We start from the raw sequence: 19,575 nt of genomic DNA on the forward strand, positions 1-19,575 counted from the left end.
ATAACAAGAAGACCTATGTCAGACTCCTATTGAGTGATTTGTGCTCTGCTTTCAACACCATAATTCTAACCAAGCTCATCTCCTAACTCTGAGATTAAGGACTGTATTCCCCTCTCTGCAACTATACCCTTGACTTCCAGACCCACAGACTGTAATCAGTAAGGACAAGAACTCGCCCTTAAGACTGGTGCCCTTCATGCTTATGTACTCAACCCCTCACTCCTTACACACTCACAACCATGTGGCCAAATTCTGCTCTAACTCTATTTACAAGTTTGCTGACCACTGTAGTGGGTCGGATCTTAAACAATGATGAGATAGAGTACAGAAAAGAGACAGAGAGCTTAAGGGCATGTGCAAAGAGAACTATCTCTCCCTCAATGTCAGCAAAATGAAGGAGCTGGTCATCACCTTCAGGAAGTGGTGTAGAGGACACGCCCCTGTCTGTATCAATGGAGCTGAGGTGAAGATGGTCAACAGCTTTCACGTTCCCAGGGGGGACGATCACCAACAATCTCCAACAATCTGTCCTGGTACATCCATGCTGGTTAAGAAAGCACACCAATGCCTCTCCTTCCTCAGGAGGATAAGGAAATCTAGCATGTCCACAAGGACTCTTACCAATTTTCACAGACGTACCACAGAAAGTATCCTATCTGGATGCATCACAGCTTGGTGTGGCAACTGCTCTGCCCAAGACAGCGAGAAACTACAGAGAGTTGTGAACACAGCCCTGTCCATCATACAAACCAGCCTCCCATCCATTGACTCCATCTACACTTACCACTTCCTCGGGAAAGCAGCCGCCATCATCAAAGACCCCTCCCACCCCAGTTATTGTCCCTTCCACCCTCTTCTGTTGGGCAGAAGATAAAATAGTTTGAAAACACACACCAACAGATTCAAGAACAGCCTCTTCCCTTTTACTATCAGACTTTTGAACAGACCTCTCATATATTAGAGTTGATCATCCTCTGCACCTTCTCTGTAGCTGTAACACACAATTCTGCATTCTGTTCGACTACCCTGATGTACTTATGGAAGGTATGATTTGTCTGGATAGCACGCAAAACTCTTCCCTGTATCACGGTACATGGCAATAATAAATTAAAATCCTTCTTCAAAATCTCTATTTTGATATAAAGTAGACTTTTGCAACCCTGCCTTCATTCTGGAATGATTTGGAGATGCCGGTGTTGGACTGAGGTATACAAAGTTAAAAATCACACACAAGGTTACAGTCCAACAAGTTTAATTGGATTTCAGTTACATCACACTGCAAACCTTTGCTATAAATTCTGTGCTACGATCGAGCCCTCCACTATCACCTGATGAAGGAGTGTCGCTCCGAAAGCTAGTGCTTCCAATTAAACCTGTTGGACTATAACCTGGTGTTGTGTGATTTTTAACTTCATTCTGGAAGAAGTGGTTCTTGATGCAATTAGAGTACAGGGACAGCAGCAAAGTGGGCCATTCAGCCCTTCAAGTTGAATTACTTCTTCACTTGGAAGGTCTTGATCTTCTTCCTCAGAAGACGGCAACTGTTCTCTCAGTCCTGCAGTATCGGTCACATCCCCTCCATATCTGCTCCAGTTGTGCAGACCACAACATGAAAGGATTGTGTAGCACACTCTGGATCACCTACTATATACGCCCCAAACTGATCCAAGCACTGGAGAGTCACCTTCAGGAGTTATCATCTGCTTCACAATACCCAGGATGGAAGAATAGCTGCTTTTCCAAACTATTTCATTAAATGCATTTTAAAACATGTCAAAGAATGATATATGCAAAGAGAAAATGTGGCTTTTTTATAGCTTTCGGGTGACCTACAATCACCAGAAGTTGAATACTTAGAGATGACCTTACTGAAACATAGAATTCTTACGGGGCTTGACAATTTGGAACATTGCATGCAATTCTGGTCCCCTTCCTATCGGAAGGATGTTGTGAAACTTGAAAGAGTTCAGAAAAGATTCGCAGGGATGTTGCCAGGGTTGGAGGGTTTGAGCTTTAGTTGGACTCCAGTAAGAATTCTGCCCATCAACTAATACTCCTGTGTTAGACATTGTTGTCATTCATGTATGTATGGCTCTACTTCATATTCATAAAACAGGCTGGGGCTATTTTCCCCGGAGCGTCGGAGGCTGAGGGGTGACCTTATAGAGATTTTAAAAATCATGAGGGGCGTGGATCAGGTAAAGAGACAAAATCTTTTCCCTGCAGTAGAGCAGTCCAGAACTAAAGGGGAAAGGTTTACTGTGAGAAGGGAAAGATAGAAAAGGGTCCTAAGGGGCAACTTTTTCTCACAGAGCGTGGTAGGTGTATGGAATGAGCTGCCAGAGGAAGTGGTGGAGGCTGGTACAAATGCAACATTTAAAAGGCATCTAGATGCGTATATGAATAGGAAGGGTTTGGAGGGATATGGGCCAAGTGCTGGCAAATGGGACTAGATTGGGATGGGATATCTGGTCAGCATGAACAAGTTGGACCGAAGGGTCTGTTTCCATGCTGTACATCTCTATGACTTTAAACTTGATGCTGAGGGGTTTTTTCTCTGCTGGTGGAGAGCATAGCCTGAGAATGAAAGGCTGGTAATTTAGGACTTAAATACGGAGATATTGCTACCCTGGTCATGCTCCTGTTTTATGAAGATGAAGTATAGCCATACATACATGAGTGACGACCATGTCTAACACAGGAGTGTCAGGGTGATGGACAGAATACAGGCTGGGGTCAATGGCTTTCTATTACACAGTGACGATGCTCAAAGGAAAGAGCTACACTCACAGAGAGTGCAGGTTAAAGAAATTTAACAACAATGGAAGTGGAATCCAGCATAAGGACAGGATCTAAGTAGATTGGCTACAACCTATGTACACAATTACTAAAATGCTCTGCATTCTCTGGGGTATTAAAACTGATGTAAGTAAAGTTTGCACTAGAAACCAAGGCATCACAAATAGTATCTCTACATCAATTGATGAAAGAAAATATCATCCAACAACAATTGCATTCCTGGGAATAATAACACCACATGAAACTTTTAACGCAGATTACATCCTGAACATAATTAAATGAAAAAAAATACCCATATAAATCTAATAAAACTGAATCTTACCTTCCGCACATCTGCAAACGTCACCTTGACAGATTTTGCTCAGCATGGAACTCCTTTCATTGACATTGTAGAATTTAGTGCAACTGTTCTCTGTATGAAGGTAATGAAATTGACATAAATACAGTGTAGCTGTATTAAGACAAGCAATATGAACTACTCACCCTCAATGTAAAGCACGAAAACTGATTTCCTAATAAAGCCTCTCTGAAAATCATGAATGGAACACCTTGATTATGAACCCAGAATTTACTGTGTGCAAGAATAATCATGTAAATTTTCTTTGTCCTGAGATAGAAAACAATTATCAAATTTAGATAAATTAATTTCACAATTAATACTTAGAGATTCCTAACTTTAGCATGCCTCCTTTTTTGAGAAGTGAACTGAATTTTATCATTTTGTCAAGTCAACAAATATTTTAATCTCCACAATTGAGTCTATTTCAAAAACCTTTAATTGTTTTATATAGAGCTGTCCGGTGTTCATTGGAGAAAGTGAGGACTGCAGATGCTGGAGACCAGAGCTGAAAATGTGTTGCTGGAAAAGCGCAGCAGGTCAGGCAGCAGCCAAGGAGCAGGAGAAGGGCTCCTGAAGAAGGGCTCATGCCCAAAACGTCGATTCTCCTGCTCCTTGGATGCTGCCTGACCTGCTGCGCTTTTCCAGCAACACATTTTCAGTCCTGTGTTCATTGTCCTCCTTTTCTTTTGACATGCAGCTTTTCAAGCAACTTTACATTTTCTTTCATTCTTATATTAACTTGATTTCCCTTGGGTGGAAATCAGTAATGTAGTCTTGCAAATACTTACCTGTGTCATAATATTCGTAAATCTTAACAGAAGCTGGTTGTATAAGTCCAACTTTGAAGAACTGATGTACACTAAACCCGAAACAAGTTTCTTCTAAGTGTGAAACCTGTTTGTGATTTGGAAGAGAAAATCAGAACACAATTGATCAATTAAATAAAGTCCCAAAAAGCTACTCTCTCATTAGACTGGTAGCAGTTTAATCCGAGGGTCACCATAACTCAGGCAAGAGATAAAGTTGAACACAGAAACATAAAGGATAGGAGCAGAAGGAGGCCATTTGGCCCTTTGAACCTGCTCTGCCATTCATCACCATAATTGGTTGATGTCCAACCCAACAGCCCAATCCTGCTTTCTCCCCATAACCTTTGATCCCATTCCCCCCAAATGCTATATCCAGCCACCTCTTGAACACATTCAATGTTTTGGCATCAACTCCTTCCTGTGGTAATGGATTCCACAGGCTCCCCACTCTTTGGGTGAAGAAATGTCTCCTCAACTCCACCTTAAATGGTCCACCCCGAATCCTCAGAGTGTGACCCCTGGTTCCGGATGCACCTTCCATCAGGAATATCCTCCCTGCATCTACCCTGTCTAGTCCTGTTAGAATTTTATAAGTCTCTGTGAGATCTTCCCTCACATGTCTGCGCTCCAGTGAAAACAATCCTAAACTAGTCAATCCCTCCTCAAACGTCAGTCCCACCATCCCCGGAAACAACTCAGTAAACTTTAGCTCCACTCCCTTGAGAGCAAGAGCATCCTTCCTCAGAAAAGAAGACCAAAACTTCACACAATATTCTAGGTGTGGCCTCACCAGGGTCCTGTACAACTGCAACAACACATCCCTGCTCCTGGACTCGAAACCTCTTGCAATGAAGGCCAACATACCATTTCCCTCTTTACCACCTGCTGCACCTGAATACATACCTTCAGCAACAGGTGTACAAGGACAACCAGGTACCACTGCACACTCCCTCTCCCAATTTATACCCATTCAGGTAGTAATCTGCCTTCTCGTTTTTGTTTCCAAAGTGAATAACCTCCCATTTATCCAAATTATACTGCATCTGCCATTGATTGGCCCATTCACCCAACCTGTCCAGATCATGCTGAAGGACTTCTGCATCTTCATTACAATTCACCTTCCACCCAACTTGGTATCATCTGCAAACTTTAAGATGTTACACTTTGTTCCCTCATCCACGTAATTAATATATATTGTTGAGAAAGAGCATCCTACATGATAATCTTAGCCTGTGAGGGAATTGGACCTACATTGTTGGTATCAATGTTGCATCTCAAATCAGACATCCAGCCAACAGAGCTAACCAACCCACAATTAATAAAATTTAGCGAAATGGATTAGTTCAAATCTGTGAAATGAAGGAAATGGTGCAGCAATATTGGAAACGCAATTCACCTGAAGAGTGTTTCAGAAGTGTTAAAGATAGACAAAACGTTGACAAAACCTTATACTATGCATGCATGGTTGAAATGTTCAACACCATTAAAGCTCAATTGTTAACACAATCCGAATTAAATTCTAATTTGATCAGAATAGCTTCTAACTTCTGAAACCTAGTGACAAAAAAAATAAAATCCAACTCATTGGTATGGTAGGTGGTAAAGTTCTCATTTTTTTCATTTTGAGTTTCAGTTTAAATTGAGCAAATACTTAAGGTGTGGGGCTGACTATGTTGTACAAGAGATGACATCAATAAGGGAGTGATGTGGTTAGCTCAGCTGGATGGATGGTTGCTTCAGAACGCAGAGTGATGCCAACAGTGTAGATTATTCCCCACACTAGCTGAGGGTACCATGAAGGACTTACCTTCTCAATCTCTCCCTTTGCCTGAGAGATGGTGAGTATACAATCAGAATTTGGTGAAATAGATATTCTTCCTCAGCAAGGTGTGCAAAGGGAGTAGAACCAGAGTGTTTTTCTTGGCTTGCTGGAGCAGGCTGTTCATTGATCATTTGTCACAGACACTCAAAGTATCTGACTGACAAACAGTGGAGTCTTTTGTACCAAACAGGTTAATAGAAATGAACAATGCTTACAAATCATTGTTGTTAAAATGATGTTGCTCACCTCAATGCAAAATACATAGTTTGTTGGATGATGTTCCAAAGTTAGAGCACGGATCAGATTAGGGTCAATTTTTTTAAGCTTTCCCAATCTGGGAGCAACTAAGCTGGTTAACAACTAAATGGAGCTGGGTGGGTTTCCTTACCGGGAGTACGCCAGCTTAGAAAAATTCAAAATGACCAACACAGCTACAAGCATTTCGGGACCAAGTGCCAACATCTTTCTTTTTTGTGGAAATGTAAGTAGTTTCTTACCGAATCCAAATAAATAATCAATGATCCTTGATCTGATAACACTTTGTCTAGTTCAAATCTTGATATATATTTATCGACTCCATTTTGAAGCTGAAAATAAAGGTTAATAAATTATTGGATAGAAACATATTGCAACAATGTTAAGGATATAGAACTAGATTTGAATGTTCAAGGGATGATGTGATTGTTAGATCACTTGCTCCATTTTTATATGTAATCAGGTTGACAGCTCCTATCTCTGCAGAGGACGTAGAAATTCTTAAGATCAATGATCTCCAAGAGAATATTCAAACTGAGTTCAGTCATAAATGAAAATATTGTCCCAGTCATGGCTGCCACCATCAGATACATTCCTACCTCAACCAACAGCATTTATATCTTCTTCAACTTGTGGGCCCACTCAGGAAATTAAGGGACATGGAGATCACGAGAGGACCCCAAGTCAAGCTCAGCTGTGACCTTATTGAATGGCAGCATAACGTTGACATTTCAAATGGCTGACACCAGCCTCTCTTCTTAAGTTCGTCAAAGACAAATTGGTCATTTGTTGGGCTGGTTGCAAGAGATCCTGCTGTGAACGAGTTAAATGATAGCTTTCCATTGTTTGAAGCGATGCAGTTAAGTGAAACACTTTGAGATATTTCTCAAAGGTCATGAGGTTGCGAAACTAAGAATTAGGAGCTTGAATAGGATGAAAAGACCCTATGGCCTGTTCTGTCAGACAACATGATCATGAACATCTCCTTAAACTGTACCTTCCCTCATTGTCTTCTTACGTATAATTCTCTCAATGCCTAAATTTCACTCTTGAATCCCTCCCAAATAAATGGCCATCCACAGCTGTTTGGGAGGATATTTCCAAACATTCACAACTCTCGAGCAAAGAAATTTCTCCCCAACTCAGGCATCTGAATGGCTAACCACTTATCTGAAGACAATGCTCTTCATTCAGGGGGACGGCCTCTCCACATTTACCCCACCAGCGACTCAAACAAGGTGACACACTACAATGAGATCATCTCTCACACTTCCAAAGCTATAGGCCATTCTACTCAATCTCTCATCACAGGATAGCCCTGTCATCCCAAGAATCAATGAACATTATGGCTTTGTTCATAAGGACACTGGAAGTCTACAGAATTGTACACCAGGGCGTAGACTCACCAAAGCTCAGAACATGAGCCACAAAACTACCTTTCTCTCATCGTTTAAACTCTTTGGAATAAATGCCAAGTTATTAGCTCCCTTTATAACTTTTTTGCTGCATCGCCACTCACCGCTTTGTGCACAAGGAGAACCGAATCTCCTCAAATATCAACATTTATTAGCTTGTCATCTCTTTTAAAAATATGTATTCTGGTTTCCTTTCTTCCTATCAGTGTGGTTAATCCACGTTTACCCATTCACTTCCAAAATACATTCAATGAACAGTTTCTCCAAGTTTCTTTTTGATATGAAAATTGGAATCCCAATAGTAACTCCAAACCTTTGACACAAGGTGCCCCCATTTTGGGTTTTACACTCTGATTATTGTTAGGGAGACCATAACTATTCTTCCAATTGCTACAGAGAATGCTGAGGAAACTCAGCAGGTCAGGTATCATCTGTGGAGCGAGAAACATTCAATGCCTCAAGTCCCATATGACCTTTTTTCATGACGGACTCAAAATGTCAACTGTGTTTTTTAAAATCTCTTCATAGATGCTGCTGGACCAGATGAGTTTCTCCAGCATTCTCTGTATTTCACACTTCCAGCATCAGGAGTGTTTTGCTTTTATAACTACACCTAGATTTGTTGTTCTACATTATTTCTCAGCTCCACCCATACTGATTCAGCACGGAGGCGGTGATCATAATATGGTTGAATTTACTCTGCAAGTTGAGAGGAAGAAGATAGAATCAGAGGTAACAGCATTACAGTTGAATACAGGCTACTGCAGAGGCATGAGGGAAGAGTTGGGTAGAATTGACTGGGAGAGGAGCCCAACAGGAAAGACAGTGGAACAGCAATGGTAGGGGTTTCTGGGAGTAATTCAGGAGACACAGCAGAGATTCATCCCGAGGAAAGAGAAGCATGGTACAGGGAGGATGAGGCAACCATGGCTGCCTAGGGAAGTCAGGGATAGCATAAAGCAACAGAGAAAGCATATAATGTGGCAAAGAGCAATGGGAAGCCAGAGAATTTGGAAGCTTACAAAGACCAACGGAGGGCAACAAAAAAAGAAATAAGGAGGGCAAAGATTAAGTATGAGGGTAAGCTAGTCAATGATATAAAGGAAGATAGTAAGAGTTTCTTTAGCTATACAAGGGGCAAAAGAGAGGCAAAAGTGGACATTGGGCTGCTGCATAATGATGCTGGTGAGATAGTAGTGGGGAACAAGGAAATGGCTGAATGGGCGGCACGGTGGCACAGTGGTTAGCACTGCTGCCTCACAGCGTCACAGACCTGGGTTCAATTCCCACCTCAGGTGACTGACTGTGTGGAGTTTGCACATTCTCCCCGTGTCTGCGTGGGTTTCCTCCGGGTGCTCCGGTTTCCTCCCACAGTCCAAAGATGTGCGGGTCAGGTGAATTGGCCATGCTAAATTGCCTTGAGTGTTAGGTAAGGGGTATATGTAGGGGTATGGGTGGGTTGCGCTTCGGCGGGTCGGTGTGGACTTGTTGGGCCAAAGGGCCTGTTTCCACACTGTAAGTAATCTAATAAAAAAAGTAATCTAATCTAATAAACTGATTCATTACTTCGGGTCAGTCTTCACAGTGGAAGACACGAGTAATATCCCAAAAAGTTCAGACAGTAGGTGGGCAAAGCAAAGTATGGTGGTGATCACCAAGGAGAAGGTGCTAGAAAAACTGAATGGCGTGAAGATGGATAGGTCACCTGTACCAGATGGACTACACCCCAGAGTTCTAAGGGAGATAGCTGAAGAGATAATGGAGGCTTTAGTGGTCATCTTTCAGGAATCACTAGAATCAGGGAGGGTCCTAGAGGAGTGGAAAATTGCTAACATGATACCCCTGTTTAAAAAGGGAGTAAGGCAAAAGATGAAAAATTATAGACTGATTAGCCCAACATCGGTCGTGGGTAAGATCCTGGAATCCATTGGAAGGATTCCTGGAAGGATGAGATTTCTGAAGACTTGGAAGTATATGGTAAAATAGGGCAAAGTCAGTATGGATTCATCAAGGGGAGGTCCTGTCTGACAAATCTTCTGGAATTCTTTGAGGAAGTAATGAGGAGGTTAGACCAAGGAGAGCTAATGGATGTAATCTACCAGGACTTCAAAAAGGACTTTGACACGGTGCCACACAGGAGACTACTGAGTAAGATAAGGGCCCATGGTGTCAGAGGCAAGGTGCTAGCCTGGATAGAAGCTTGGTTGTCTGGCAGAAAGCAGAGAGTGGGGATAAAAGGGTCCTTCTCAGGATGGCAACCAGTGACAAGTGGTGTTCTGCAAGGCTCAGTGTTGGGACCACAACTTTTCGCTTTATACATTAACAATCTAGATGAAGGAACTGAGGGCGTTCTGACTAAGTTTGCTGATGATACAAAGATAGGTAGAGGGACAGGTAGGATTGAGGAGGCAGGTAGGCTGCAGAAGGATTTGGACAAGTTAGGAGAGTGGGCAAAGAAGTGGCAGATGGAGTACAATGTGGGAAAATATGAGGTCATGCACTTTGGTTGGAAGAACAGAGGCATGGACTATTTTCTAAATAGGAAGAAAATTCAGAAGTCTGAAGTGCAAAGAGACTTCGGGTTTCTAGTCCAGGATTCTGTCAAGATAAACTTGCAGGTTGAGTCAGTAATTAGGAAAGCAAATGCAATGATGGCATTTATTTTGAGGGGATTTGAATATAAAAGCAGGATGTACTTCTGAGGATCTATAAGGCTCTGGTCAGATCATATTTGGAGAATTGTGCACAGTTTTGGGCCCCATATCTCAGGAAGGATGTACTGGCCCTGGTGTGTGTTCAGAGGAGATTCGCAAGAATGGTCCCAGGACTGAAAAACTTAACATATGAGGAATGTTGAGGACTCTAGGTCTCTACTCACTAAGGTTTAGAAGGATGAGGGAGGGGATCTAATTGAAACATACAGAATACTGAATGGCCTGGACAGAGTGGATGTTGGGAAGATGTTTCCATTGGTAGCAGAGACTAGAACCTGAGGACACAGCCTTAGAGTAAAGGGAAGACCTTTTAGAATGGAGATAAAGAGAAACTTCTTCAGCCAGAGAGTGGGGAATCTATGGAATGAATTGTCACAGAGGGCTGTGGAGGCCAGGTCATTGAGTGTGTTTAAGACTGAGATAGATTGGTTCCTGATTGTCAAGGGAATCAAAGGTTATGGGGAGAAAGTGGGAGCATAGGGTTGAGAAACTCATCAGCCATGACTGAATGGTGAAGCAGACCCGATGGGCTGAATGGCCTAATTCCTATGTCTTATGGTCTTATGTCAATTTTTCAGATTAAGATCCTCTCTAACCTACTGTTTTGATCTCATGCTTTATCACCACAGTTATTCCATGTGCTTTTCCACATTGTATTATTGCTTTCAACGGCTAAAATACCTGGCAAATGTCATCCCCAGTCTTAGTTACTCTGCAATCACGTCAGTAATAGCTACTGGGTCAAAACATTTTAGCTCTATTTTTGTAATTAATGCACTCTTTTTTTACTCATTCACAGAATTAGGGCATCGCTGGCTAGCTAAAATCTCTGAGGAGGTGCTGGAGATCAGATTTGAGAGTGTGTTGCTGGAAAAGCACAGCAGGTCAGGCAGCATCCGAGGAGCAGGAGAATCGACGTTTCGGGAAAAAGCCCTTCATCAGAAATGAGGCCTACTCCTCAGATGCTGCCTGACCTGTTGTGCTTTTCCAGCACCACACTCTCGACTCAGCTAGCATTTATTGCCCATCCCTAATTGCCCAGCGGGAAGTTAAGAGTCAACCCCATTGCTGTGGATCTGAAGTCATGTGTAGGCGAGACCAGGTAAGTACAGTAGTTTCCTTCCCTAAAGGACATTAGTGAACCAGATGGGTTTTTCCGACAATCGACTCATGGCCATCATTAGATTCTTAATTTCAGATTTTAATTGAAATAAAATTCCGCCTTCTGCCGTGACCTGGGTCACCAGAGTGTTATATGGGTCTCTGGTTTAACAGTGTTGAGCATGCATTGCTGGAAAAGCACAGCAGGTCAGGCAGTATCCGAGGAGCAGGCAAAATCGACGTTTCGGGCCGGAGCCCTTCATCAGGATGCTGCCTGACCTGCTGTGCTTTTCCAGCAACACACTCTCAACTCTGATCTCCAGCATCTGCAGACCTCACTGTCTCCTCTCTGGTTTAACAGTCCAGTGATATTACCACTCGGTCATTACTTCCCCAGCATTCAGATAAAGCGACATTAGTGTTGATTATGATATAACGTAAGCTTTTCCTGTTAAATAATAATGATTTTTTTTTACCAAATCAAGGTCTGACAAATCTGGAGAAAATCCTGTCAGCATGGAGATGTCTGCAATGGCCATCGAGGAATCTGCATCACCACGATACCTTGCAAGAGCACATTATTACAATTTTATTTACAAGCTTAGCATCTTTAAAAAGTGACAATTGTCAGAAATCAGCAACTTTTATCAAGAGGGTTTGAAGATCGTCGAACATTCTTTTTTCTGATTTTAAAAATATTCCTTTTGGCAATAATATATCCATAAAGACATTGTTTTTCAGAATTGTAAAGGCTACAACATTAGATATTACATTTTCATTTTAAAGAAAAATATCGTTAAAAAAAAGCTTCTATTTGAAGATAAAAAGATACCAAGAAGTAAGAAATTGATTTCATAGAAGGTAGGAGGTCAACCCAGGCAGTCTTACCCACTATATCTATTACCAGACAAGTAGCCTAAAACTCTAGAGGAGTCAAGAAAGATGGTGACTTGAGGTATCATATATGTGGAATCTAAGTCCATGGGGAAATGTTGGTTTCAGTTAGACTAGCTTAAGGACAAGGGAGAGCTAACTATCTCCGCCTCATTGTCAATGGCATTACCATCAGTGAATCAACACCATCATCATCACACAAGTCTTATCAACGACCACAAATGTAGATTGTAATTCATTCGCAGCATTAGGGCATCACTGACTGGCCAGCATTTATGAAGAGAAAGTGAGGACCCCAGGCACAGCCTTATCTGGTTACAAGAGCAGGACAGAGATTGAGAATTCCGTTGATGGCCTCATGACTCCTGAAAGTCTGCCCACTGTATACAAGGCACAAGTCAGAGGTGTGCTGGAATACTGTTCACTTGCTTGGATGAATGCCTCTCCAGCAAGACTGAAGACGTTCATCACCTCCGAGAGAAAGCAATGTGCTTGATGGCAGTCCATCCACCACCTTCAATGCTCACTCATTCCATCATCGGCCCAAGTAGAAACAATGCGTACCAACTATAAATCGACAAGAGCAAATCACCAAGGCTCTTTTGACCTCATCTTCTAACTCCAAAACACATGGACGAGAATGGAATAGTGCAGGTTAGATGGGCTTCAGATTGGTTCTGCAGGTCAGTGCAACATTGGGGGCTGAAGGGCCTGTACTGCACTGTAATGTTCTATGTTCTATGTAAAACCACTAAAGGCTCAAGAGAAAGGGCAACAGAGACAGGGGTACACAATTGGCTACAGGTTTCCCTCCAAGGTAAACACCATCCAGACACATGACTATATTGCAGTTCCAATATTGCCAGGGCATCAAAATCCTGAACTCTCTCCCCAACAGCACAATGATTACACTACCATTACACCAATCTGAATGCAGCAGTTCAAGAAAGCAGCTAATATGAGGGCTAGGTACTAAGGACGCCACCTGTATCTTAAGTTAGAACAGTTTCACTGTTATGGAGGAGTGGAATCCTGACTGGAGAAATCGAAACATGGAATCAAGACAGCACCCTGACTAAAAGCAGGTTTTGGAGATGAGGTGTAAGTGTGTAAGGGTAGAGGGGCTCAATTGCAAATGTATTAAACAAGTTGACGAAACACCCAAGGACAGTGAACATTTTACAACGTCATCTAGCATGGAAATCAGGAAAGCAACTTGTATGGTCAGCAGATGAATGAGAATGGCGTGATGGGTCACAGAAGATGGGTCTAGTGGACAAATTATATTTGAATCATCAGTGAAAAGAGAAAGAAGAGAAACTAAACTAAAAGTTCAGAGATCGGTCAATGGAAGGTTTGCTTTGATGAGCAACAAGGAAGGAAATGAGCACAGCCAGGTCAGTGGATGGCTTCACTGTTAGTGACAGTAGTCTATGAGCTCCTCATACATAATTGAGTGATGGAGCAGGAGCAGGGAGTTTGATTGTCATTAGGTATTCTTTAACTTCAAGTGCAAAGATTGTTAATTTTATAAAGAGTGGTTCAATTGACAATGCAAGACTGAACCAATGTTAATACAAGCTTTTAAATATGTGCATTGATTATTTTCCATCCTGAAACTTGCCCAACTAATTTCTTTGACAATATCAGGTCTCAAATGTAATCAATTTATTGAAATCAGCGTTTCTTACTGTGCACAGATGTTTATCAGCAGAGAATTCAGAGCGTCTTGGGGTCGATGTGCTGTACCAATGGAAAAGAAAAAGTTATTGCAATTGGGAACACTTCAATTCACAATTATCTCCTCAAGTGTGGATAAAGGATCAATTAAATTGCACTTATGTTACTCTTTTCCTGATCTAAGGTCATTCTGACAGCCAATCCAGTATTTTTAAGGATTAGCCGCTATTGTAATAAACACAGTCGCCAGTGAAACCTAATGAGCAAACATCAAAGACATAAATATCAGATCAGCAGAACTCAGTAATAATTTGGGAATAATATTCACCAGAAAACCAGTATCATTGGGCCGAATTCCTGGAACTCCCTCCCCAAATAGCATATCAACTGCAGCAGTTAAGGAAAGCAGATCACCATCATTTTCTCAACAGCAATTGCAAGTAGGCAATGGACTACAGCATCATCATCAAGGTTATATCTCGGAAGAGACTTTAAATAATAAAGCTGTCGGCTTCCTGGTAAGGGTAAAGATTCTCCCACATCTATCCTGTCAAGCTTCTTAAAAGAAATCAATTCTCACCCTTCCAAAGACTAAGGAATGTACGACTAGTCATGTAAACAAAATGCTACAATAGTATACAGGTTGTCATTAATGCAATGGAAGTCTAATGGAATAAAGAATTTGCACATACTCGTGATCAGACTTAAAGGTCATTGAGAAGAAACAAGGACTGTAGGGTTGAGGGACATTAACTACAAAGTCCCGGTTGGAGAAGTTTTTGGCCTTGGGGCCAATGAGTGGTAATGATAGATTTAGATAAATCAAAGAAAGGAGAAAGTGAGGACTGCCGATGCTGGAGATCCGAGCTGAAAATGTGTTGCTGGAAAAGCGAAGCAGGTCAGGCAGCATCCAAGGAACAGGAGATTCGATGTTTCGGGCATAAGCCCTTCTTCAGGAAGCCCTGAAGAAGAGCTTATGCCTGAAACGTCGAATCTCCTGTTCCTTGGATGCTGCCTGACCTGCTGCGCTTTTCCAGCAACACATTTTCAGCATAAATCAAAGAAATCCTTTACATTGTAGCTAATGGTACAAGCCTCGAGGGCACAAATTAAAGGGGCCAAATCCTCAAATGCTTCACTTCATGAGTGGTGCTGAGTTCCTTCAGGGTCAAGAACTGGCTGCTGGGCTCCAGTGGGGAGCTTGGGAACTGCACTATCTTACCAAAACACACAGCTCCTCAGAAGACGTGCAGTCTACATGCTGGTACAAATGGCTAAACAGACAAAATAAAAGCTCATCAGCCAATACGGCTCGATTTTCACCAAATCCCAAGAAGCTTTTTGATGTTCTTACAATGAATCGTTGCCAAATTGCATATTGAAAGTTCAATTCTTCCCAGCCAAATACCAAGCTCCTAACAGGACTCAATGGACCATTTATTGGTATTGAAGAGGTCCCCTGTTCCTAAACCCCAAAAAATATGTTGAAAATCTCATACTGTCCCAGAAATCTCAGAATCCCAAGACAATCTTGGGGTCATGATTTTGAAATCATGACCATATTGGCATTTGAAACTCCAGAGTCAAAAAAGTACGGCACTGGAAAAGTACAGCCGGTCAGGCAGCATCTGAGGAGCAGGAGAGTCGACGTTTCGGGCATAAGCTCTTCATCAGGAATAAAGGGGTGGTCCAAGGGGGCTGAGAGATAAATGGGAGGAGGGGTGTGAGGCTGGAGGAAAGGTAGGTGGGGATGCAATAGGTAGGTGAAGGCGGGGATTGATGGTTATAGGTCGGAGAGCAGGGTGGAGTGGATACATGGGAAGGAAAATAGACGGGTAGGATCGTTCAAGGGTGCAGTGCTGAGTTGGAAGGCTGGATCTGGGACAAGGTGGGGGGAGGGGAAGTGAGGAAACTGACATTGAATCCAAATCAAGGGACTGGACAGAATTGCTGAAAAGTTGCGTAAGGAAGGACATTTTCTTCACAGCCTACAAACAGGCAGCAGAATTAGGCCATTCAGTCCTTTTGAGATTATTCTAACATTCAGCAAGACCCACTGAGCTGCGCGAGTTTCGGAATCCATGTTCTCATTTGCTCCCAATAAGGTTTGATTCCTTTGCCTGACAAGAATCTATCCATCTCTACCTTAAAAGTATTCAACGGTTGTGACTCAAACACCTTCTGAGCCACAGAGTCCCAAAATTAAACAGTCATAGAAAAAATTCTCTTCATTTCTGTCTTAAAAGGTCAATGCCTTGCAATCCCTTCCAAAAAAAACCTTGCAAGAACTGTAACAAACACTACATTGGACAAACAGGCAGAAAACTAGCCACCAGGATACATGAACATCAACTAGCCACAAAAAGATATGACCCACTCTCATTAGTATCTTTACATACAGATGATAAAGGACACCACTTCGACTGGGACAACACATCCATCCTAGGACAAGCCAAACAGAGACATGTGCGATAATTCCTAGAAGCATGGCATTCCAAGCAGAACTCTATCAACAAACACATTGACTTGGATCCCATTTACCACCCCCTGAGAAAAAGAACAGGAAAAAGCATCACCCCAGGAAATGACATCACCAACCCAAGGAAACCTAAATACATAAATAGAGATCAGGCCATACCACCAGTGCTTCATCTGGAGGCTCACTGATGATGTTACCTAGTACGGTGACGAAATGTCTGAAAATGAATCTTCCAGCTCAGTGAGCAAACTTACATCCAGGCCAATCCCTAATTTTTCAACAGTGTTCCTTCGTTCTTTCCATGTCCATGTTGTGAAGGCTATTCAAGATATTTTAAACATCTATCAAGTCACCTCACTTTTCAAAATGAAAGCAAGCCTACTCTCTCCAAGCTTTCCTCAAAAAACAACCCACTCATTCCAGGTGTCAATCTAAACCTCACCTGAACTGCCCTCCACACACTTACATCCTTAAGGAAAGAAGGAGACACGGTATTTGAGAGTCTCTACATTGCCCCATATAATCTGAAATGTAACATGCTTACTTTACGTTCAAACTTTTTCGTAACAAATGATAGCATTTCATTACCCTTCTTCATTACTTACTGCACTTGCATTCGAACTTTTAGTGACTCATGCATGAAAAACCTAGATCACGCTACATTTCAGAATTTTCCATTCATTGTATTATTTGCTTTCTGCATGCTAAAGTGAACAACTGCCAGACTTTGGCCAGCTCATTCACCCTATCTGTACCCACCTGCAACCTCAAGTCTAAACTACCAACATCCCACTGTCTCCATCACTGATGCTCTGGAGCAGCAGTGTGTACTATCTACAAGATAGACTGCAGAAATTCACCTAAACTCCTTAGGCCGCACCTTCCAAACCCAAAACCACTTCCATACAGATGGATAAGGGCAGCAGACACTTGGAAACCCCACCTCCTGCAAGTTCCCCTACAAGCCACTCACCATCCTGCCTTGGAAATATGTTATTATTCCTTCAGTGTCACTGGGTCAACATCCTAGAATTCTCTTCCTAACAGTGTGCCTGGATACTACACAGACTGCAGTGGTTCAAGAAGGCAGCTCACTGTCAACTTCTCAAGGGCCACAAGACAATAAATGTAGGGTCAGCCAACACATTGAGGGTGGCACGGTGGCTCAGTGGTTAGCCCTGCTGCCTCACTGCGCCAGGGTCCCAGGTTTGATTCTAGACTCGGGCGACTGTCTGTGTGAGTTTGCACATTCTCCCCGTGTCTGCGTGGGTTTCCTCCAGGTCCTCCCACAGTCCAAAGATGTGCCGGTCAGGTGAATTGACCATGCTAAGTTGCCCGTAGTGTTCGGTGCATTAGTCAGAGGGAAATGGAACAGGGTGGGTTACTCTTCAGAGGGTCGGTGTGGACTTGTTGGGCTGAAGGGCCTGTTTCCACACTGTAGGGAATCTAATCATCAATGAATTTTGTTCTTTAAAGTCCTCTTCACTACAGACTTTCCTACCTTTCTTCATGTCATCTACAACTTTAGCTATTGTCCTTTAGATCTCTTCATCTCAGTCATTGTGTTGAAGCTGAGGTCCTCGCACAAACTTCTGTGGTACTCCATTTGAATCATAAAACCCCTACAGTGTGGAAACAGGCCCTTCAGCCCAACAAGTCCACACCAACCCTCTGAAGTGCATCCCATCCAGACCCATCCCCCTACCCTATTACTCTACATTTCCCCAAATGCACCTAACCTGGACAACACTATGGGACAATTTAGCATGGCCAATTCACCTAACCTTCACATCTTTGGACTGTGGGAGGGAACCAGAGAACCTGGAGGAAAACCACACAGAAATTGGGAAAATGTGCAAACTTCACACAGTCGCCGGAATCGAACCTGGGTCCCGGTGCTGGAAGGCAGCAGTGCTAACCACTGAGCAGCCCATGCCTCCCACTCGTCAAATCAAAGCAGTGCTGGCATTTGTGATAGAGAAGGGTAAGGAAATGGACAGTACTGCTCCTCAGACAGCTGCAACAGACTGGCTCCCTCTATGCCTCAGCAACCCTTACGCTTTAATAATTGTCTGTCAAAGCATTATACAAGATGAAATCTACTCTTCCTTGGAGGGACATTGTTCTCTCAAAGGTTTTATAATTGATTACATCTATCATTCAGCTTCGAAAGTTATTCCCAGAGACAAGTAATTCTTTACTGAATCTCTCAAACCATTATGTCCCCCTCTTTTTCATTTGTCCACAGTCAAACCTTTCTCTGACCATGAGGTTCCTTTGCTTTTCTGAAAACGTTTACCACTCCTGGAATTATTGTACTTCATTGAGGAGATCTTCAACTGCCTCATTCTAGTGACAACTGGGCAGAACTGATGGCTAAATCCTTCTGGGACATTCACCATTTACCTCTTACCCTGAAATTATTTCAACATCACTTTGTTTTGCAAAGGCTCAACTGTGAGACAAACCCAGGCAGGAACACTGCTCGTTTTTCCAATTCCTTTATGGGATGTGGGGAAGCCAGTATTTATCACCCACGCTGAATTGTGCTTCAGCTAAACCCGCTGGTGTCTCAGAGGATAAACATAATACTGTGTGCATGTAAGCAACACCAGATTTTTCCCACATTAATGTACCAGATGTCTTTTAGATATGGTGGTATCAAGGTCACGATCATTTTCTCTAGCTTTTCAATTCAAATTCATTTCATGAATTGAACTTAACTCTCCACTCTGTTCAGGTTATTGTCTGGATTACTCCCAGAACACAACAACTATAGATATTTTCTGCATCAACCCATTCAGAGATGGTATTCTGGAACAGGTGGGACTTAAACCTGAATCTTCTGGCTCAGAGGTAGGGACGTTACCACAGTGCACACATAGGCCCTCAATTATAGCTATTACATATCAATTAATTGACAAAGTCATATCCCTGAGACTAGGATCCAATCTATTTTAACTATTAAGCAAGCAAAAATATCACGTATTTCTCAACGGATGTAAGGATGACTTTTACCATTGCTCATTTGCTTCTGCTGCAGTTAGCTGTGGGAAGTAATGATCTTAAGATCGTCAGCACACAGCTCACCTTGAGGTATCTCTTCCACAGTTACTCTCACATCGAATTTCTTGCATTCTTTTACTTGCTTGGACAACAGAGCGTGATAGCTAGTTAGAACCTGCAGAGTAAAAGCAGAAACAATGGCCATTCATAAAGCAGTAAAGTCATTGAATCACAAAGGTCTATTGCACAGAAAAAGCCCTT

The 19,575-nt window shown here is 42.4% G+C and overlaps 1 protein-coding gene across 1 annotated transcript in view; it reads right to left on the minus strand.

Annotated features, from left to right (window-relative positions):
• Positions 1–19,575, minus strand: part of LOC132835854 (complement C3-like) — a 119,397-nt gene that overhangs the window by 13,484 nt on the left and 86,338 nt on the right. Inside the window, exons 33-38 of the mRNA XM_060854950.1 lie at positions 19,399–19,489; positions 13,841–13,892; positions 11,732–11,819; positions 6,268–6,357; positions 3,928–4,033; positions 3,122–3,211 (exon numbers count right to left, since the gene is read on the minus strand). Coding sequence (XP_060710933.1) covers positions 3,122–3,211; positions 3,928–4,033; positions 6,268–6,357; positions 11,732–11,819; positions 13,841–13,892; positions 19,399–19,489 — 517 coding nt within the window. The remainder of the gene's footprint in view (positions 1–3,121; positions 3,212–3,927; positions 4,034–6,267; positions 6,358–11,731; positions 11,820–13,840; positions 13,893–19,398; positions 19,490–19,575) is intronic.

Source organism: Hemiscyllium ocellatum, chromosome 45 (genome assembly GCF_020745735.1).
Source record: "Hemiscyllium ocellatum isolate sHemOce1 chromosome 45, sHemOce1.pat.X.cur, whole genome shotgun sequence".
Classification (NCBI taxonomy): Eukaryota; Metazoa; Chordata; class Chondrichthyes; order Orectolobiformes; family Hemiscylliidae; genus Hemiscyllium; species Hemiscyllium ocellatum.